This window comes from Coregonus lavaretus, assembly GCF_964263955.1.
Source record: "Coregonus lavaretus genome assembly, chromosome: 38".
Lineage (NCBI taxonomy): Eukaryota > Metazoa > Chordata > Actinopteri > Salmoniformes > Salmonidae > Coregonus > Coregonus lavaretus.
In genome coordinates this window covers 6,021,262-6,044,488 of record NC_140025.1, presented here as the reverse complement: position 1 = coordinate 6,044,488, position 23,227 = coordinate 6,021,262, and the positions used below count along the sequence as shown (strand labels likewise).

Below are 23,227 nucleotides of genomic sequence, written 5' to 3'. Positions count from 1 at the left end.
AACAAAATAGGAAAAATGCCAAGGGGGGTGAATACGTTCACAAGCCACTGTATATGCTCCTAACAATTTAATGATTAAACCAAAATATTGTATATCATAAAAATGCATTGTATACTGTACATCACCTTGAAGGGTATGTGTGCTCTGACATTGGTAAAGATGGAGCCGTGGCCGGGCTGACAGTCACGCAGGTTGGTCAGGGTTATACCGTAGAAGTGGTCGAAGCCGTGAGCACTGGGGTGGTGACAGTAGTCGTCGTTCCTCTCACAGTTAAGACCAAGGTGCCATTTTCCTACAGTGGAGTGAAGGGGCAGATGATGGACCATATAAACTGGCAACTTGAGGCATCTACAAAGAACAACGGCCTTAAATTACCACACGTAAAGTGTTTTCAACAGTGGAGAAAAAAGGCAGATGATGCCAATTATTACATTTAATAATATGTCAACTTGGGTTACTGAAAAGCCTGTGAGGATGTTGTACATCAAAGAACAAGACCTTGAATGTCAACTCAAATGTAAATGTACTTTAGTCTGTTGTCTGGACAACCATTGAGAAGCCAATTTGAATATGAAAGCTATTATACTATTAAAATCAAATCAATCATGTAGCTATAGCTATACAGTCAGAATTGAAAAGACATTCAAACAACAAAACAGACACATTGCTGCAACCAATCAAATTAACTGTCACTGCTCACGCGTGTTCCCTATTCCCAAAGTGAGAAGTATTGATACAGACTCATGACGATAATAAATGGGTTATATGTACAGTTTTTCATGGACCTAAAGACGCTTTACATAGTATCAAAGAAAAACAAAGGAGAGGACTTTGGCTCACCTATGAGAGCAGTCTCGTAGCCCTGTCGTTTGGCGACCTTGGCAAAGGTGACTTCTTCACTGGGAAGACCGCCAGATGCAGCAGAGATAACATACACCCCTAACTGTCCAAGGCCGGCCATACCTGTTCAAGACAAAAATAGGATCAAAAATTGATATCAAATCACAAAGTGGAGAGAGTAACAAAAGTATAAAATCATACAGTGGAATGATGATGTACTATTCATCCTGCTGCATTGTGGTGAACATGCTATTTATCATGTTCTATGAGCTGTTCACTCCACTTAGCCTTACTAATGCATAGCTAACGCTACATAATACTAGTTCGGCCTATCAATACTAGCTAGTGATCTGTTAAGTGATCAAATAATACTACTAGGCAAAGCTTTGTGTCAAACCCCAGGAGGTAGGCTATACATTGAGCTCTTGTTGTTGTTGTTGTTGTAGTATATTTTATTACTATTGTATTACTATTTTTACTATTTCACGGTAAAGTCTACGCCCGTTCGGCGCATGTGACATCTAACATTTGATTTGATTTGTTGTTTATGTCTCGCCTCACCAGATCGTATTGGGTATCGGCCTGTCAGAAAGGCTGCCCTACTGGGCGTACAGAGGGGGGCAGCAGCGATGTGCTGCGTCAGCCTCACCCCCTCCTGAGCCAGCATGTCGATGTTGGGGGTCCTGCAGACACAACAACACAACACGGTAGGGCTCATCATCTGGAAGGAGGCGTTTTAGTCATGTTTTAAAGGTGTCTTCCGAGGATGGACATTTTTGTTTGGAATCACAACTACAAATGATAAGTAAATGTAATGCAGGAATGACATGCTTAGAAACATGGGATAGAACATAAAAAGCCTGTTGCAGTTTACATCACTGTAACTTACCGCAAGGTTGTGTTCCCATAGCAGCCCAAGTCTCCAATCCCCAAGTCGTCGACCATCATCAGGACAAAATTAGGCCTTTTGTCATCATTCAAGGCACAGCACACGTCAAACAACAACAGTAGACCAAGACAGCATGGGATCCATGTGGACTTCATTTTTCAAGGTAACACTGGAGAACCAGAGACAGAGGCAATACTTGGATAGGGTCAAAAGCATCAAGTTCCTCGGCGTGCACATCACTGAGCACACCGTCATCGTGGTTACTGAAGAAATTCGGCATTGCCCCTAAGACCCTCAAACTTCTACAGATGCAACATTGAGAGCATTTTGTTAGGCTCCATCACCGCCTGGTACGGCAACTGCTCCGCCCTCAACTGCATGGCTCTCCAGAGGGTAACGCGGGCAGTCCAACGCATCAACCGGGGCACGCTGCCTGCCCTCCAGGAAATCTACAGCACCCGGTGTCAAAGGAAGGTCAAGAAAATCATTAAGGACCTCAGCAACCCGAGCCACAGACTGTTCACTTTGCTACCATCCGACAGACAGAGACAGTACAGGTGCATCAAAGCTAAGACAGAGAGACTAAAAAACTGTTTCTATTACCAGGCCATCAGCCATCACTAGCCATCTACCAGGTGATGCACACAAACACTTCATAATCACAAACACACGCACATACACACACACACACACACACTGAACCACAGATCACTTCCCGTTTCACACTGTCTATTTAAATACTTTATCCCCGACATAGCACATCATAATAATTATTTATACTACTGTACATTGTATTTTAGTTACACTGTTTATACACAGCGCACATTTATTTACACACTGGATTCGTGACATAGCTTACACTAATATATATACTGCTGTACATATCATTCTTAGTTGATCTTGTGTTAATCCGGTGTACATATAAATACAGTGGGGAGAACAAGTATTTGATAACCTGCAAAATCGGCAGTGTTTCCTACTTACAAAGCATGTAGAGGCCCGTAATTTTTTATCATAGGTACACTTCAACTGTGAGCGACGGAATCTAAAACAAAAATCCAGAAAATCACATTGTATGATTTTTAAGTAATTAATTTGCATTTTATTGCATGACATTAGTATTTGATACATCAGAAAAGCAGAACTTAATATTTGGTACAGAAACCTTTGTTTGCAATTACAGAGATCATACGTTTCCTGTAGGTCTTGACCAGGTTTGCACACACTGCAGCAGGGATTTTGGCCCACTCCTCCATACAGACCTTCTCCAGATCCTTCAGGTTTCGGGGCTGTCGCTGGGCAATACGGACTTTCAGCTCCCTCCAAAGATTTTCTATTGGGTTCAGGTCTGGAGACTGGCTAGGCCACTCCAGGACCTTGAGGTGCTTCTTACGGAGCCACTCCTTAGTTTCCCTGGCTGTGTGTTTCGGGTCGTTGTCATGCTGGAAGACCCAGCCACGACCCATCTTCAATGCTCTTACTGAGGGAAGGAGGTTGTTGGCCAAGATCTCGCGATACATGGCCCCATCCATCCTCCCATCAATACGGTGCAGTCGTCCTGTCCCCTTTGCAGAAAAGCATCCCCAAAGAATAATGTTTCCACCTCCATGCTTCACGGTTGGGATAGTGTTCTTGGGGTTGTACTCATCCTTCTTCTTCCTCCAAACACGGCGAGTGGAGTTTAGACCAAAAAGCTCTATTTTTGTCTCATCAGACCACACGACCTTCTCCCATTCCTCCTCTGGATCATCCAGATGGTCATTGGCAAAATTCAGACGGGCCTGGACATGCGCTGGCTTGAGCAGGGGGACCTTGCGTGCGCTGCAGGATTTTAATCCATGACGGCGTAGTGTGTTACTAATGGTTTTCTTTGAGACTGTGGTCCCAGCTCTCTTCAGGTCATTGACCAGGTCCTGCCGTGTAGTTCTGGGCTGATCCCTCACCTTCCTCATGATCATTGATGCCCCACGAGGTGAGATCTTGCATGGAACCCCAGACCGAGGGTAATTAACCGTCATCTTGAACTTCTTCCATTTTCTAATAATTGCGCCAACAGTTGTTGCCTTCTCACCAAGCTGCTTGCCTATTGTCCTGTAGCCCATCCCAGCCTTGTGCAGGTCTACAATTTTATCCCTGATGTCCTTACACAGCTCTCTGGTCTTGGCCATTCTGGAGAGGTTGGAGTCTGTTTGATTGAGTGTGTGGACATGTGTCTTTTATACAGGTAACGAGTTCAAACAGGTGCAGTTTATACAGGTAATGAGTGGAGAACAGGAGGGCTTCTTAAAGAAAAACTAACAGGTCTGTGAGAGCCGGAATTCTTACTGGTTGGTAGGTGATCAAATACTTATGTCATGCAATAAAATGCAAATGAATTACTTAAAAATCATACAATGTGATTTTCTGGATTTTTGTTTTAGATTCCGTCTCTCACAGTTGAAGTGTACCTATGATAAAAATTACAGACCTCTACATGCTTTGTAAGTAGGAAAACCTGCAAAATCGGCAGTGTATCAAATACTTGTTCTCCCCACTGTAGATTGCATTTGATGACTGCTACAGTGCTATTTGGCTTGCTAATCAGATTTGTCCCGCCGTTCTTGATTTCTTGTCTTTTTTCTCTCCTTACAGTTTAATTATTTGACATTTTAACACCTGCTAATCTGTGTACGCGACCAATAAACTTTGATTTTTGAAGAGCGCTAGAGCCAATGTTACTAAGTACAATCGTGGTCAAAAGATTTGAGAATGACACAAATACTAATTTTCACAAAGTCTGCTGCCTCAGTTTTGATGATGGCAATTTGCATATACTCCAGAATGTCATGAAGAGTGATCAGATGAATTGCAATTAATTGCAAAGTCCCTCTTTGCCATGAAAATGAACTTAATCCCCCAAAAACATTTCCACTGCATTTCAGCCCTGCCACAAAAGGACCAGCTGCCATCATGTCAGTGATTCTCTCGTTAACACAGGTGAGAGTGTTGACGAGGACAAGGCTGGAGATCACTCTGTCATGCTGATTGAGTTAGAATAACAGACTGCAAGCTTTAAAAGGAGGGTGGTGTTAGAAATCATTGTTCTTCCTCTGTTAACCATGGTTACCTGCAAGGAAACACGTGCCGTCATCATTGCTTTGCACAAAATGGGCTTCACAGGCAAGGATATTGCTGCTAGTAAGATTGCACCTAAATCAACCATTTATCGGATCATCAAGAACTTCAAGGAGAGAGGTTCAATTGTTGTGAAGAAGGCGTCAGGGCGCCCAAGAAAGTCCAGCAAGCGCCAGGACCGTCTCCTAAAGTTGATTCAGCTGCGGGATCGGGACACCACCAGTGCAGAGCTTGCTCAGGAATGGCAGCGGGCATGTGTGAGTGCATCTGCACGCACAATGAGGCGAAGACTTTTGGAGGATGCCCTGGTGTCAATAAGGGCAGCAAAGAAGCCACTTCTCTACAGGAAAAACATCAGGGACAGACTGATATTCTGCAAAAGGTACAGGGATTGGACTGCTGAGGACTGGGGTAAAGTCATTTTCTCTGATGAATCCCCTTTCCGATTGTTTGGGGCATCCGGAAAACACCTTGTCCGGAGAAGACAAGGTGAGCGCTACCATCAGTCCTGTGTCATGCATCCTGAGACCATTCATGTGTGGGGTTGCTTCTCAGCCAAGGGAGTGGGCTCACTCACAATTTTGCCTAAGAACACAGCCATGAATAAACAATGGTACCAACACATCCTCCGAGAGCAACTTCTCCCAACCTTCCAAGAACAGTTTGGTGACGACCAATGCCTTTTCCAGCATGATGGAGCACCTTGCCATAAGGCAAAAGTGATAACTAAGTGGCTCGGGGAACAAAACATCGACATTTTGGGTCCATGGCCAGGAAACTCCCCAGACCTTAATCCCATTGAGAACTTGTGGTCGATCCTCAAGAGGCGGGTGGACAAACAAAAACCCACAAATTCTGACAAACTCCAAGCATTGATTATGCAAGAATGAGCTGTCATCAGTCAGGATGTGGCCCAGAAGTTAATTGACAGCATGCCAGGGCGGATTGCAGAGGTCTTGAAAAAGAAGGGTCAACACTGCAAATATTGACTCTTTGCATAAACTTAATGTAATTCTCAATAAAAGCCTTTGACACTTATGGAATGCTTGTAATTATACTTCAGTATACCATAGTAACATCTGACAAAAATATCTCACAACACTTAAGCAGCGAACATTGTGAAGACCAATACTTGTGTCATTCTCAAAACTTTTGACCACGACTGTATACGTCCCAAATGGCACCCTATACCCTATATAGTGTACTACTTTTGAACGGGGCAAATATCAATTTTAGAGCCCTACTGAGGGTCTGTAGAGTTTCTGAGAAACCATAGATAGCTACAGTTTAGGCCAGGGTTCCCCCAACTGGCCCACGGGTGATTTTATTTGGACATAAAAGACTGTAAAAAAAACACCAGCAAATCAGCTCCATGTGATTTTAATTTTGGAAATCTGCTCGAAAGTATTCCCACCCATAATAGAGAGATATATGTGATCGTATACAATGGTAAGCAAGGTTTGAAATGATTATGTTTTAGACAGATATGATATCTGTTTGGGCTTCTTGCTATCAATCTGCAGTCATGCTATCTGTTTCTTCACCATTTACTTCACCATGTCTGCATTTCCTCACCACCTTGCTCAGAAACCAATAACATGATGGGTCTAAGTTACAAGGCCAAACACAAACAGGCATGCAGACGGTACATGCCTGCTGTCTCGCCATATACTTCTGTAGCAATCAATACTATATTGTCAAGCTAGATTATAAAGAGAGAGAGAGAGAGAGAGATAATGTGTGTGTGTGTGTGTGGGGGGGGGGGGGGGGGGGGGGGGGGGGGTTATTGGCTCTTACATTCTTCTTGCTGAGCAGAAGAATGTAAGAAGTAAAGTGGTTATTGGCTAAGCATTAATGTGTTTGTTCCAAAGTCAAAAAAAGGTTCCTGAGTATTAGCTGGCTACCAACCGGTAACAGAAAGCATAGGCCAGTCCAACTCAGAAGACAACTTGGATACAGAACGAGGTTTTGACACCCAGTATTGACTCCCACGGTGGCTACTGCCTACAGTTATCCTGCAAGTTCAATAGGAACGCTCCTCCAAGCAATATGCGTTCAACAATTTCCAAAAATACCAACAAATAGATAGCTGTTGAATAGACAGAATACTTTGCTGTTGCCAATGTTGGTGAAACCATACAGGAGAGGAAGTACAGAACCAACGACGCTAGACGGAGAGGAATATGTTTAAGCAAAAGGCAGTTTATTAAACACAGAGATAGCTGGTATCTGCTCAAGCTACATGCATGGACCCATTTCAGTTGCCTCTTATGGAGACAGTTGAAAAGGGATCAAAAACAGAGTTTTCAGCATTACTTTATACAATGCAACACAAAGGAAGGGGTCCTTCTTCTAGTCCCTTGATTGGTTCCGGAGGCGTAGGAGGCGGGTCTGCTCTGTCCAGAGTAGAAGCCCCATTTTGTGCACGGCAGAGTCCTCTGCCCTAGGCACCCGACCAGTAGAAAGAAGTGCAGTTTGTGTGTGTGCGTAACTCGTGAGGCATGAGGATGAGTGTGCGTATGCATGGAGATGTGTGTGTGAATGTGTGTATGTTCTCAAAGGAAAGTCTCGTGGGGAGCAACCAGATTGTGGCCTGTGGCGTGGGTGTTGTCCTTGAGAAGATATTGGCTCTGTCCATTGTTCTTGCATTGGAACAGCATTGATTGAAAACAAGCTCCTAACATTAAAATGGGTCATGCACAAGATTTTAGTCAGACCAAGCTATAACATTTTAATATTTACTACGACACCAATTCGTTCAAATCCTACCTTTGTGGATATGTATGTCTCGAAATGTTTCTACTAGAAACAGGAAGTAAGTTTGTTATCAACTGTCATGTGACTAGGAATGAAGCAGTCTCATTGGATTATGGTTTATCTAACTATTTTAGGTGACCTGTGTGCTGCCTAAATCTAGTGAAATCAAGGCTAAAATACTGTAGATTTCAACCCTCTATGGTGCAATCCTACAATCCAATGTGCAGCCTTAATCCCTGCCAATATTTATTTAACATGTTTAGATACCCTTTGTGTCAGGAACATAAGGTCAGGAAGCCCACGCTAGTGGATCATATTTATAAGGTAAGACAATATTCTTCAAAAAAATCTATAATTCTATTTCACTAGTTAAAATGACGAATTCACAGGGTGATATATTACAGATTGCACCTTTACAATTCATATTTTAGTAAATGTAATTTACTCTGACATAGGCATACAGTAGAACACTGCAAACAGGGGTTACATCATGGCTCTCTGAGTAGGCATACAATCACAATATTCACTTTTCAGTTTCTGACCAATGCTATTGTCCCTACCTTGAAGACATAGTTCCCAGCCGTATCTTCTTGATGCTCTTGACTTGACCCTCTCTACCCCTCTAGCAGAATGGGACATGACTGTTATACATCAATAGGAGGAATAGAATAGGAATGCCTTAGATGTGCTGTAGAACCAGATGATGTTATCATTGTCTGTGATTGGATGAACTGAACTGGTCTACAGGCATTGACCAGTTATCTGTTAGATACTGTCGAAAAAGGAAACTGTGATGGCAGGTCAAGTCTGGTTCACACACTGGTCAGAGGATTGACCATAGAATTAGAATGACTTCTAAATTCTATTACTTCTAGAATTACTTCCCATTCTAATTATATGTGGTTGACTCTCAGAACAGACTCTTTGATCACACTGTGATATGAGTAATATTGAATATTCACACTTGTGCTGTTTTTGTCTATCAAATATGAATTATTAACACTGTAAATCCCTCAGCAAAGTGGTTAACTAGTATGCATGGTTGCAGATGAGTGTCCCTGAAGTCTAAATACTCATGACAAAATGTAGAGCTTTAGGGTGAGATTTTTGTATTGATGCTTGCAAGCTGATTAGTATTTTGATGTTGAGCTGCACTCCACAGGAGAAGCACATGACTGACTGAAAAGAAGAGTGGGGTGAAATCCCACAAACACATCAATTGCTTTTCATGGAAATATTTCAACCATGTGAAATTTGCAATTGAGGAAATGGTAATACGATATTTCCATTGGAATATATACCCTTATGAAAAGATAGCTTAGATTTTGATTCATGGATGGTGAGGGTGTTTGTTTGTGACACAGCTTTTCATTTCTTACAGCCGTTTGTAATACAAATCTGTTAAGGGATTTTCCATTTATCCGTTTATTTTTTCTGTATTTCTGCAACTTATTCCTAGGAGAGAACTATGTCTCTGTGCCTCCTCTCTCCCAGTTCTGGTCTCATATGGATACATACTGTCATCTGTTGTCTAAGTCATATATTGCAGAGCAATGGGATGAGAAGTTTGAAACTCTTAACTGATCATTTAATAGGCCTGTCCTACCGACTACCCAGTAAAACCCTACATTTTCCTGCCCACTTAGATATTGAGTAGAATCAGATATGTTCTTTAGTCCATAAAGTCAAACTTCTGTGTAGGTTGTTGGACCATCTTCAACGACTTTTCCTATAAGGATCCAAGTGCAACACATTTCCACCAATGTTAGATGTATATATTACAAGGTGTGTGTGTGTGTGTGTGTGTACAAATGCCTGCATGTGTGTGGTGTGTCATAAATCACTCTGTATGCCATGCATACATGAACTAGGCCCTGACAGGTTTGTCGCTCCGTATATTGTCTGCCTTAGGACTCACACCATTAGCTGTGTTCATGAGCATTCAGGACACATCCTATTGGCTGTCTGGCCCCCGCAGTCCAATCAGCATAACACACGGCTCGGCAGCCAGTATCAAAGCATTAACGTCTGTTCTGTTCTTCCTATCCAAGGCCTCTTCAAAGACACAATCACTGACAGACCTCTTTCTAACATGGGCTTTCTCTCTGGCCCCAGCATGTACAGTACAATGAGACTATAGCAATTACTGCTAGGTTCATGTCCACTCCCATTACAAAAAGACGCACCATTGGTTATGAAAGGTATTCCAATTCAAGTTGATGTAAGGCACCTACAGTACAACTCCAACACTGTGTGATATTGTCAGATGTAAGCGTAGCTGTATGTGAGCCCAGGTTTGAGCTCCTCGGATTCTGTGATCATCTCTGTTCTTCATGCATCCACACACACCTTTGGCGGCAGCCCCGTCAAACACACTCATGAATTAATAGTACACTCACTCTCAGAGAGAGAGAGAGAGAGAGAGAGAGAGAGAGAGAGAGAGAGAGAGAGAGAGAGAGAGAGAGAGAGAGAGAGAGAGAGAGAGAGAGAGAGAGAGAGAGAGAGAGAGAGAGAGAGAGTCTCTTCTGAATGTGTGTCCATTGTACATTGTTCACAGAATGTGCATCCCATAGAGATGAAACAAGTTCTATCTATGGTGTATCCATTGTACTATAATTCACAGAATCACGGGCTGATGGTGACAAGACAGTACCACAGGGAATCGAGCTCCAGCCCAGAAAACGTTTCTGTAATTAGACTGATTATACACTAGCTGTCTGACAACACAGAAAATCAGGAGAGTGATGAACCTGAACAGTCACTACAACATCACTTTGATGCTGCACTCACTAACTGGAAGTCGCTCTGGAAAAGAGTGTCTGCTAAATGACTAAAATGTCAAATGTAATGCTGTGCTAATTAGTGATTGAAGCATTTCTATTGGTTCAACAGTAATATTGATGATATTAGAAAAAATGTTGGTAATTACAAAATGCACATTGTGCACTGTAGTTTGATACAAGGTATATTATTTTGATATTCAACATGGTATGGCTATGTCACCAGCAGGGAGCAGCATTGCACAGCAGATCTTCCAGTTCAAGACCTCTTACAATGAGAGCTGTGTAAAAACAATTTCAGCACAGTATGCAGTGATTTATTAGTGTTTGCCATTGAGTCAGCTTATGTCTTCCTCTTTTAATGGAGCTCTGTCAGCTTCACCAGCATCTTTCAAAGACAAACACCCCTTCTACATCTTCATCGCTTGCTGTTTGGGGTTTTAGGCTGGGTTTTTGTATAGCACTTTGTGACATCTGCTGATGTAAAAAGGGCTTTATAAATAAATGTGATTGATTGACTGATACTCAAAGACAAACTCTTCATAACGTGGCTTGGCTTGTAGACATTCCCCTCCCCACCAAGATCCCCCCAATATGCAGCTCCATTTCTTTGGGTCTGGGACACATTCACTCATCACCCTGTGAGGTCCAGGGCCTCCCCCTATCAGCCTGGGCCAGGTTTCGTTTGATATGTGATATGTGAATGGTTCATGACTGGTTCTCAGTGACAACAGATGACCTGTAAGAGTGTCCATAGCCCCTGAGGGCCTCTCCTCCTCCTGGCTCTGGGGGTCCTGCCTGCCCACCCAGGGTGATAACAGACTCAGGGTATGGTTAGGGTCGTGCGTCTCTCTCTTGTTCTCGTTTTCTCTGTCTTTCTCTCTCTGTCTTTCTCTGTCTCTTTCTCTGTTGTCTCTCTCTCTCTCTCTCTCTCTCTCTCTCTCTCTCTCTCTCTCTCTCTCTCTCTCTCTGTTGTCTCTCTTTCTTTCTGTTGTCTCTCTTTCTCTCTCTCTAACCCCATCGAGACTGTATCATACTGGTCATTGACAGCACACCTGGATAGGGACAGCTCAGGCATCCCTCACTCATGGTGGTGACAGACCGAGAGGTGAGGTAGAGTGTTTGTGGTCATCTCTTACGGTACACCTCCATGACTCAGAAACATTTGCAGGAATCCTCATTGTTGGCATCCTCACACGTTGCCATATTGAAAACATAAGATCTTGTCATTCATGCGCTCTCTTTGATCACAAATAGAGAAAGCAGGAACAATATGCAGAGATCTCTTTCAAATTGTCCCTTGTGTCAGGAGAGGAAAAATGAAATAACTAATAGGGTGGAGTAATTTCAACAAAATAAATTAAATGATTTATATCTGATTTTATTTCTACAACGATCCTTAGTTCATGTTGTCTGCAATTCCACTGACTATACTGTTCCACTGACAGTCATTGGACCTACTTCTGTGGCATACTGGGGCATTCATACTGGAACTATCAAAATAAATTGGGTATCCGATGCTCTTACGTTTGTCTGCCTTTGGGTGACCCTGAAGCAATAACAAGACTATAATGTTTTTGAGGGTTTATCATACATTTTCCTAAATGGATAGCAACTGAAAACAATTGTCTTCCTGTTTACATGTACATGACTATCAGAATAAAAGTCAGGGACAAACTGTTCAAGTGGTTTCACAGTGCAGTCAAAAGGGTCTTTTTCACTTGATGTTCAAGCCAGCGAAAAGCTTTTGACTTGATGCATTCATTTGTCTGCAGCCCTCTGGTCATGCCGCAACCACAACAGATGGTTAGTGTGTTTGATTTTGTTCACAGTTATGCCGTATTTGAACTGGAATCAGACACTCTCTATAAAGTCTAATTGGAATTATGAGTACTCACATCCCTATAAAGACCAAAAGCATTTGAATGAAGTATCACAAAAACAAGAAGACCAAAAGTATGATTGGGTGCGGGCAGATATAAAATGCCAGATATGTGGGCAGGAAACAACTATCGAGGTTTCATTTGAGGCCATTCATTTTGGAGAGTTGTTTTTTGTGCTGTTCAGTCAAATATCTGAGGGCTGTTCTGTGGTTTTCACAGTGGGGTGGCTAAACCTCATCGCTCACAAGCAGGGTTTAGGTCGAAGGCGTGAAAGACACACAAGGCCTTAAGCTGTTTGTCAGAGCTGTGTGATTGACTTTCAACAGAATTAGCACTGAAGCACAGACCAGGCTTGTGCATGAGGATCCCAGCAGTACTGCACACACACACAATGCATGTGCAACTGTTAAATATTGAACATTGTAACAGTTTGGTGGTTTAACATTAAGTACCTCAACAACAAGGTAAACAAAATACTCCCTTGATTGGCAGCGGTTAAAGCGTTGGACCAGTAACCAAAAGGTTTCTAGTTTGAGTCCCCGAGCTGACAAGGTGAAAGAAATCTGCCGATCTGCCCTTGAGCAAGGCACTTAGCCCCAGGGTCGGGGTCAATAATGGCTGATCCCTGGCCATGACCCCACTCTCCGAGGGTGTCTCAGGGGGAGTTGGGATATGCAAAAAAACACATTTCCAGTTCAAACCTCACACTCATACAGGTTACCCACTTGTACATGCAGTGAAACAGGACAAATATTAGCACCCCCTATTTGACCTTTGGTACACACAGCCTGAACTAACCACCGAACGTGAGGACTGATTACCCAGTCTTACTTCCATTTGAAAACAAGTAATTTGATTTCCATCTCCAATACCGCAACAGCCTGCACACTGTAATAAAAAAAACATGCACAAATCGTGTTGTTTCAACTAATTAATATATTACGTAACTGGTTCCACAGCCTTTTTTTTGTTTACTCTACTTTTCGGTCCAAGTGTTACCTGAACTAAAAAAAAGTTGGCCCAAACTTACAGTGCATCCAGAAAGTATTCACAACCCTTGTGTAAGGTTCTGTATTTATTTTCTTAGTTCACCTTGTGTTCTTGTACATAGCCCTGTTTCTTTGTGCTCTTGAACGTAGCCCTGTCTTTCATTTTTGTTCATTGATTTCACCTGTGTTAGTTACTCACCTGGTCTCATCAGCTCCTTATTTAGTTCAGTTCATTCTGTTTGTGCCTTGTGAGGTATTGTTCGTTTTGACTCTACTAAGCCTTTTCCTAGCTCGTTTGTGAGAACCAGTTATAGCCAGTTCTAGTTTTGTTTCACCAGCCTGTTTGCCTACCTGTGTATGACCATTGCCTGCCTGTGACCACGATTCCTGCCTTCTGCGAAGGCAAAATAAACACCTGCCGTGGTCTGCACGTGAATCTACACCTTTTTTCCTTGAGTATTTATTACACCTTGACTTTTTCCACATTTTGTTGTGTTACAAAGTGGGATTAAAATGGATTTAATTGTCTTTTTTTGTCAACAATCTACATAAAATACACTGTAATGTCAAAGTGGAAGAAAAATTATATATTTTGTATTTATTATTGGAAAATGAAATTATAATATTTTGATTAGATAAAGATTCAACCCCCTGAGTCAATACATGTTAGAATCAACTTTGGCAGTGAGTCTAACGCTGTGAGTCTTTCTGGGTAAGTCTCTAAGAGCTTTGCAAACCTGGATAGTCCAATATTTGCCCATTTATTATTTTTCAAATTCTTCAAGCTCTGTCAAGTTGGTTGTTGATAATTGCTAGACAGCCATTTTCAAGACTTGCTATAGATTTTCATGGTGATGTAAGTCAAAACTGTAACTAGGCCACTCAAAAACATTCAACGTCATCTCCAGGTTATAGATGGCCTTGCGTTTTAGGTTATTGTCCTGCTGAAAGGTGGATTTGTCTCCCAGTGTCTGTTGGAAAGCAGACTGAACCAGGTTTTCCTCTAGGATTTTTGCCTGTTCTTAGCTCTATATCATTTATTTTGTATCCTAAAAAAACTCCCTATTCCTTTCCGATGACAAGCATTCCCATAACATGATGCAGCCACCAGCATGCTTGAAAATATGAAGACTGTTAGTCAGTGATGTGTTGTGTTGGATTTTCCCAAAACATAATGCTTTTTATTGAGGACAAAAAGTTTATTTATTTGCCATATTCTTTGCAGCATTAATTTAGTGCCTTATTGCAATCTGCATGCATGTTTTGGAGTATTTTTATTCTGTGCAGGCTTCCTTCTTTTCACTCTGTCATTTAGGTTAGTATTGAGGAGTAACTACAATGTTGTTGATTCATCCTCAGTTGTCTCCTATCACAGCCATTTAACTCTGAAACTGGTTTAAAATCACCATTGGCCTCATGGTGAAATCCCTGAATGGTTTCCTTCCTCTCCAGCAACTGAGTTAGATCAGTGACACAAAATCTAAATGTAATACATTTTAAATCAGGCTGTAACACAACAAAATGTGGAAATAGCCAAGGGGTGTGAATACTTTCTGAAAGCACTGTAGCACCAACTTGAGAAAACTTAGGCAAAATATTTTTAACATTTAAAATTATGTTTGCTAAATTTGTCCATTCAACTAGAAATTATTATTTGAGCATCTTAACTACAGAAAGTTGTGCAACTGGTTCCACACACAGCGCTTTTAACATTACTATATTGTGCATGTTCATTTATACAGTAATTATTATTTAACATGTTCTCTCAACTGGGATTTGAACTCATAACCTCTTGGTTCATGGCATTCCAATCTTCCTGCTACTCCACCATGTGTATGTAAATTCCAGTTAATCTGACTCTTCTCTCATCATTGTTGTCATATAGTTTTCTGGTGGGGCATATTAGTCTGTTTTAATGTTACTCCTTAATCACTATGATGAATAGAATATTTTTCTTGAGTGTACTTTTAACAGAGCTGATATTTACTTTGAAGTGCAACGTGTAGCAGTACAGGTGAAATCTGTTATTGACACAGACATGGTGGCATAGCAGGAAGCTTGGAATGCTGAGAACCAAGAGGTTGCGAGTTCAAATCCCAGGTGAGGACATGTTGAATATAAATTACTGTAAATGAACATACACCATGTAATCATTTGTGTCAAATATGTAAGTTGAAAACATTGTATGTTAATAGCACTGTGTAACTAGTGTCACAGCCTTTTTTTAGGTAAGATGCCCAAATAATAGTTACTAGTTTAATGAAGTAATTTAGCAGATGCTCTTATCCAGAGCGACTTACAGTAGTGAGTGCATACATTTTCATACTGGTCCCCCGTGGTAATCAAACCCACAACCCTCACGTTGCAAGTGCCATGTGCTACCAACTGAGCTACACAGGACTAGAAGACAATTTGAGCAAACACATCATTTTAAATTGACTTAATTTTTGCCTATAGTTTTCTCATGTTGTAGCTAAGTGTGGGCCATTTAAAAATGTTACGTTCAGGTAACACTTTGACTGAAAAGTTGAGTAAACAAAACAAAAGGCTGTGGAACCAGTTACTTAATCATATTTTGTTGAAACAACTAGAGTCCAACTACCTCAATCTCACACAAATGGAGGACTTTACTAAGACAGCAGGCAGACACATTTATGTTCTTCCTCTCAAACTGGAACAATCTATTTGACACAGCTAGTCACACTGTGGAATCCTGAAACAGTGTTCCCCTGTTATAGTATATTCTCAAAATGCACCACCTTTGTCTCAAAGACCCTGTGGGCTGGCCACTTTCCTAGATTAACCAATAGAAATGTTTACTAGACCACTGCATAATGAACTAAAACTAACAGCAGCGCTCTACTGTAAGTAGGTTAATAATTAATTATAACTGTGACTAACTATGACTTTGTCCTTTACTGAGCTGGCCAGGCTTCAGATCCCTGACAGCACATCAAATAAAAATCGATGAACACACACGCCTGCAGTGCTGACTTATAGCCAGCGGTGCTTGTCTATCAATAACTCATAATTAACTGTCATTAGGATCATCTAACAACAGTGATATCATTACTGTAAAATAAAGCTTTTGAGCAATGACAAAGTGAACAATTACAATTAATTATAATAAACAAAAAATTAACAAAAATAGAAGTCTGTCAATTCTAGCTAACATGTAACTTCCCAGTATTTCTCAGCATGTATGTACTGTAGTGGCTGTAGGTTACATAGTAGTGGTTGTAATGTAAAACATAAATCTAGAGGAAAGTAGCCTAGTGTTGAATGGGGTAACTGGCAGTGGATCACAAGCCTTGTACAAATCTGATGTGTATAACCACATCATTAGTATTACAGGAAGGAGACGGGAGAGAAACAAGGCACCCAGCTCTAATCATTCATCTCTACTGAGGACAGCTCTGACTCTATTCCTCTACGCTGGAAAGGAACTCCATTTGTTTTCTTATCGATGTGAACGCTGAACGTGAACAAAGACCATAGAGGCCAGGGCAGAGACTCAAGTTTGTCTTTATATTGTCAATATCGTAAAAGGTCCTGATTTGTTTGTATGAACTAATGAATGATTCTCTGAAGATGCCATCAGATGGGAGGCAGAGTTCAGTGATTATTACACATGTAAAGTGTCTCTACCATTTGTTCAATACCTACCATATTATAAGCACCTAAACATTAATAGGCATAATGGAAATGCAGAGGAGAGGCCAGATTTCATGCAATACTATGTGATATTAAAGTGTATCAATATCTGTGGGTCAGGCTGCAAGCTCTTCGGAGACCTACTGTTCTGAGGCTCCATCCCAAATGGCATCCTCTTCCCTAAATAGTGCACTAAATAGGGAATAGGGTGTCATTTGGGAGGCAGCCTGAGGTGTCATTTGGGAGGCAGCCTGAGTCTATCAGCGTTAGAAGCAGCTCTTCCAATGGGAATATCCTCTGCTAGGCCTCTTCCTTACTGTTGGAAGTGTACAAGTTATAGATCCCTGAAGAACACATGCAGGACATCTGCCATGAAGCACAAATCAGAATTATGAAACCGCCAAATTCTCTTTTCAAAGAGGCTGCGGATGTTCTAAGGGGAATTGTCGCACGCAATCGTGTATGTGTGTGAGGGGGTGAGGGTTAGAGTGTGTGTGCATGTGTACGTGTGTGCGTGCGTGAGTAAGTGGGTGAGAGCCGATATGCGTGCAAGTGTGTCTGAACTTTGATATCATGTCTACACTCAAGCTGATGTTTTCTCAGTCCATCTGCTGTAACACTTTTAATAGTTCACTGACGAGGAAGGTGGAAAATACAGTATAGAATGTCATGCTCTTTGATTCATCTCCTCCTTGGTTAGGGTACAGTATCCGTGTCCGTGTTGATGGAAACCCTAAGTCAGGTCACACTTTCATTTTCGAGTATTAATTTTCCACATCAAATATCCTGTCATCTCCTCAGAAATGCAGTCACAGGCTCACAGCCACAGAATTATTCTAATTTCTATGCTCTACTTTCTAATTCTACAGTCACAGTGAGTATGCTTTACACATACTGTGCTGACACTTACTCAAAGACATGTTAATCTCCATAAACGTGACAATTGGAGCTCAGATACCCCTTATGTGCAACAGACCCGATCAATCAATACTATATTTAATGAGTTGGTCAGTTAGAACATTGATGTGCGGCGTTGTTGGCCTGCTGCTAAGTGAATAGGAATGTGGATCAATGCGGCCAAGGTTGTATGGTTGGACCCCAGCACAGTAGACTTCTGTAGTGGTGACCTAGCTCTCACTATCACCGTCACAAGGACATTCATGACTGGCTTAGTACACATAGCAGACCAAAGAGAATGAGGAAATGTGGTTTAAGCTAGTCTCGCGATGCCATCCTTCCTAATCTCATTTGTGATGAAGCCTGGGACTCAAGGCTAGATTTAATCGTGCAGAGTATCTACATACTTCTACATACATATTTTATTATTTAACCATCCCTATGGTGTGGTATTGTATCTACTGTTCCAATTTACTTTTCTCTATTTTGGCATGCATATACTTTTCTTACACACGTGTTAAACCCTGCTTTTGGCATAACAGCTTTGGAAGAACGTCCATTTGTAATGTATTACCTTGAATCCTCATCGCTTCTAACTGCTGCTGCCAGCGCCTCTGGTTTAGATTAAGTGTCAATGCGTGCTTTATCAGCCTATCAGAGCTGCCATCACCCCCCCCCCCCCCCCCTCTCTCTCCCTCTTTCTCACCCTCTCTGTCTCTCTCTCTCTCTCACTTTCCATCTTTCTCTCTCACTTTCCATCTCTCTCTCTCTCTCTCTCTCTCAATCTCTCTTTATCATCTATCTCTCTCTCTCTCTCTCTCTCTCTCCCTCTCTATCCCTCTCTCCATCTCTCTCTCTTTCTCTGTCTTTCTTCCTGAAGTAATTAATCACTCTCGTTCTCTCTCTTTTGGCTGATCGCAGTGCTCATTGTTCGAAAAGAAGAAAATCCTGTCAGGATTAAAGATAGAGCGCAGGTGAGTTGAATGAGTTGATCACCTTCAACACAGCGTTTCAAAACAAGGGGAGACAGAAAATGCCTCGAGGTGAAGTCTGCTGTTTCATTGTCTTGTAGGTCCAGTGAAGAATGAAGGTGAAGTATTTTACTCCCAGCCCACTTAATCAACCCAGCCAGGGTTTACAGACAGCACAGCATCTCCAACACCCACCACTGTTATACAGGGTGTTGCCATTGCCCTGTAGTTCCTAACCGCATACATATTCCATAATAAAACGGTACATAAACTTCTTCAAGCTACTATTCATTCTACAGGTAAAAAATGCAGTTACCATGGTGAGCTTGTAAAAATGTGATCATAGAAAATCGTTTAAACCGTATACGTTATGTATGAGTGGTGCACACCAGTACTATAACAAAGTGCTGCTCCTGCATGTACAATAAATCATTGTTGCCCTATTGCTGAGTTTAAAAACAATGAGCTATAAACCATCCCATAAATTACACACAATGCATTTCTCATCCATAAGCACCTCCCTGAGATAACCCAGAGTATCATCTCTGCTTTTATTAGAGGGATATGCTCAGTCAGTCTGGACCCTAGACTGTCCGCCTTACTGACAGGCTGTGTCTCTGGATTAGAATTTCCAGCATCTCAATATTGTGCATGCATCACAACAGATCATGGGTGTCCCCTAAGAGAGAGGGAGAGAGCAAGAAAGAGGAAAGAGCGAGAGAGAAGGGGGGGATGGAGAGAGAGGGGGGAGAGAAACAGAAAGAGAAAGGGAGAGACAGAGAGAAAGGTCCCCCTTTACAATCCAGAGCACATCATATTAGATTACATTGGAAATTACACTTCCATTTCAAGGACTTTTTACACATTAGAATAAACAGGAGCGTTCCTAATTCAATCTGCTAGTAATGCTTGTCCTTGTACATTGTGCCCGCTCACTACTCAACAAGCAAGGCACTCACTCACTCACAATCCACTCGGATAGCATTCTTGCTGTCTACATGTGTTTTGCCATCAATATTGCACACTATATGATTTGTAGTTACATGAAAGGTTCTAGTGTATAGTGTATTGGATAAGAAAAAAACAATAGAAATACTACAGTAAGTATACTGTATGCATGTTGTCAACTGTATCGTGCCACAATGAATTCCTTTGTAAAGCCTTATGTTAGGCTATGTTATGTTATGTTACCCCATAATGTAATGTTATCACAACCAGCCAACAGATCCAATGGTAGAGGACCATGCTGATGTCCTGAACAAGGGAGGAGAGAGGCAGCCTCCATCCTCCTCCTCTCACACTTCAGGCCTAGCGAGTCCCTAACAGATGTTGCATTCTCTCAAAAGAGCAATTTTTAATAATGAAAGGAATGAATGCCTCTCTCTGTAACAAACATAACGGGAACATAAAGCATTCCTCTCCGGGCACCATGCTGCTCTCAGCCAATCCTAACCCCACAGCTCAGTGAGGTGTCAGATCATTCTGACTCATTTCAACATACATTTCACATGGGCCATTTAAAAAACATGCAATAGCTGCTTTGAAGTTGACTCTGAGGAGTTGGTTTGAAAAAAATCCTCTAAACCACACAAGATTTTGTGTTTGGGAAAACAGCCTCCGTTAACACGTTAATATACAGGTAACTGCCCAAATACAGGAAACACCAACATAAAGTGTCTTAATAGGGCGTTGGGCCACCACAAGCCAGAACAGCTTCACTGCACCTTGGCATATATTCTACAAGTGTCTGGAACTCTATGAGGGATGCGACACCATTCTTCTACGCAAAATTCCATAATTTTGTGTTTTGTTGATGGGTTGGAAAACGCTGTCTAAGGTGCCACTCCAGAATCACCCATAAGTGTTCAATTGGGTTGAGATCTGGTGACTGAGACAGCCATGGTATATGGTTTACATCGTTTTCATGTTCATCAAACCATTTAGTTACCACTCGTGCCCTGTGGATGGGGGCATTGCCATCCTATGGGGGCATAGCCATGGTACCCACAATAATTGCCAAAATAATGGCCTGCCCATCATTTTAATACATGACCCTAAGCATGATGGCATGTTAATTGCTTAGTTAACTCAGGAACTACACCTGTGTGGAAGCACCTGCTTTCTATATGATTTGTATCCCTCATTTACTCACGTGTTTCCATTATTTTGGCAGTTACCAGTATAACATGAATATATACAGTAACATAAGCTTGAAATATCGACATTGGATATTTCCTCAGTCACGAAGATGACCTTGTAGAATGATAAAGAATGATTCTGAAGTTAGTTGCTAGAAGAGTTAAAGAAATATGTGAAAAATATTTTAATATTTTAACCATGCTGTCTAAACTTTCATATACATCCCATATGTTTTCCTTCCTTCCTTCCTTCCTTCCTTCCTTCCTTCCTTCCTTCCTTCCTTCCTTCCTTCCTTCCTTCCTTCCTTCCTTCCTTCCTTCCTTCCTTCCTTCCTTCCTTCCTTCCTTCCTTCCTTCCTTCCTTCCTCCTCTCTTTCTCCATCTCTCCATCTATGTTTCTGCCTCATCTCTCTTGCTCTCCCTCTGCCATTACATGCCATAGACAGCTAATTATATCAGCAGTTCATGCTGCAAGAGCTCTGATAGGTTGGAGGACATCTTCCAGAAGTTGTCATGATTACTGTGCAAGTCTATGGAAGGGGGTGAGAACCACAAGCCTCCTAGGTTTTGTATTGAAGTTAATGTACCCAGAGGAGGATGGAAACTAGCTGTCCTCCAGCTACACCATGGCGCTACCCTATAGAGTGCTGTTGGGGGTACTGTAGACCTTCATTGCAAAACAGTGTGTTTTAATCAATTATTTGGTGACATTAATATATTTAGTATAGTGTTATCTAAAAATGAGAACTTTTTTAAATGTTTCACTATGTTTGTATTTCTGAAATTCACTGAGGAGGATGGTCCTCCCCTTCCTCCTCTGAGGAGCCTCCACTGACAGCAATGATATTCACTAAGTTGATGGTTTATATTTAGGATAATATTTACAGCGTAGTCATTATATATATATATATATATATATTTTTTTTTTATCATCTCATTTGATTATTTTATATATTTTACATGTGCTGAGGCCACACAGAGGGTCGGAGATAATTACAGACACCTGTGATAATCTGAAGTACCCAAAAGGGCTACTAGATGTCTTGTGATAAATTACATAAAATCCTTGAAAGTTACCAAAATTCTGGTACTTTGCTGGTAAACATTGAAAGTTTTCCAGTAATAAACCCTCTCTTTGCAAGCCTACTAACCCCACAGCTCAATGTGGTGTCAGATCATTCTGACTCACTGAAACATACATTTCACATGGGTCATTTTTTTTAAAAACATACAAGACCCGCTTTTAAGTTGACTCTTAGGAGTTGGTTTGCATAAATTCTTCTAAACCACACAAGATTTTATGTGTTTTGGAAAACAGCCTCCCTTAACACATTACTCAACAGAGCCGTTGGGCTATTAGCTTGACATATAATGACGGACTATTTCCTCAGTTAGGAGGAGATCCTTGTAGAATGATAATGAAAGATTTGTTCATATTCTGAATATGAAAATTCCAAATGAGGTTACACATTCATGTCATGGTAGTAAAAACATTGGACAAAGGTGGAGGTATCATTTATTTTGTATTTATTACAATGGTTTAGCAGGGACAATGCACAACAAAAACATAAGTCTCAGAGCACTGAGAAATGATGTGTTTCAACCAGATTTAGCTAATAGCTACTTTCCATCTGTAGTTCCTTCATCATCAGGTGAGGGAAGGTCATAATGCTGAAAATATGTATTTTGAAGTTAATTAGTAGCTAGGATATTGAAGTTTGTTGCTAGGTGCCAAAAGAGTCAAAGAAATATGTGAAATATATTTTTATATTTTAACCATGCCTTCTAAACTCTTTTGATATATATCCCATATGTTCTCTTTTTCCTCCATCCTCCTCGCTCTCTCCCTCTGTCTACCTCCTTTCTCTCTCTCTCTCTCTCCCTCCCTAGGGAAGGTCATAAACATGAGGGACCATACTCTTGAACCAAGATGGAGCTGGATAGAGGTGGTTATGTTCGCAGCAAGGCCTTTCAGGACTCCCAGTACAGTGTATACTAGAGCATTCAGCCGTTTACTGTTCATACAAGTGTTTTACACCGTTACCTGTCATAAGCTAGGTTTCCATCCAATTTGGCAAAAGATTTTCATGTGAATATTCTCAAATCTGCATTTAAAAAAGATGCGCATTTTCCCACAAGTTGTTTCCATCAAACTGACTTGTTGCAGATAATAATTAGTGCGTGATGACGTAGTGCACACACACTTAAGTTTTCATGTACAGAATAGAAATCTAATGTTCAATGTGTTTCCATCATTTCAACTCTACCGATAGTTCTGTCACAAAATCTGTTGCATTAAATAGTAAATGTGCCTA

General features: G+C 41.3%; 1 protein-coding gene and 1 long non-coding RNA gene across 5 annotated transcripts in view; one reads left to right on the top strand and one right to left on the bottom strand.

Moving 5' to 3' along the window:
* The window catches only part of sts (steroid sulfatase (microsomal), isozyme S), a 14,300-nt gene extending 6,000 nt beyond the window's left edge, over positions 1-8,300 (bottom strand). Inside the window, exons 1-5 of one of the 4 annotated variants that reach the window (XM_084154986.1) lie at positions 8,161-8,300; positions 1,730-1,898; positions 1,402-1,523; positions 841-963; positions 126-292 (exon numbers count right to left, since the gene is read on the bottom strand). In XM_084154986.1, coding sequence (XP_084011112.1) covers positions 126-292; positions 841-963; positions 1,402-1,523; positions 1,730-1,884 — 567 coding nt within the window. In that variant the 5' untranslated portion in view covers positions 1,885-1,898; positions 8,161-8,300. Of the gene's footprint in view, positions 1-125; positions 293-840; positions 964-1,401; positions 1,524-1,729; positions 2,212-6,751; positions 6,957-7,612; positions 7,705-8,160 lie in introns of those variants that run through there. The other 3 variants (XM_084154989.1, XM_084154988.1, XM_084154987.1) reach the window with 3 other exon arrangements.
* On the top strand, positions 7,763-23,227 carry LOC311112027. Its single transcript, XR_014610823.1, has 3 exons — positions 7,763-7,924; positions 18,725-18,777; positions 22,803-23,227. It is a non-coding gene; the product is annotated as an uncharacterized lncRNA (long non-coding RNA).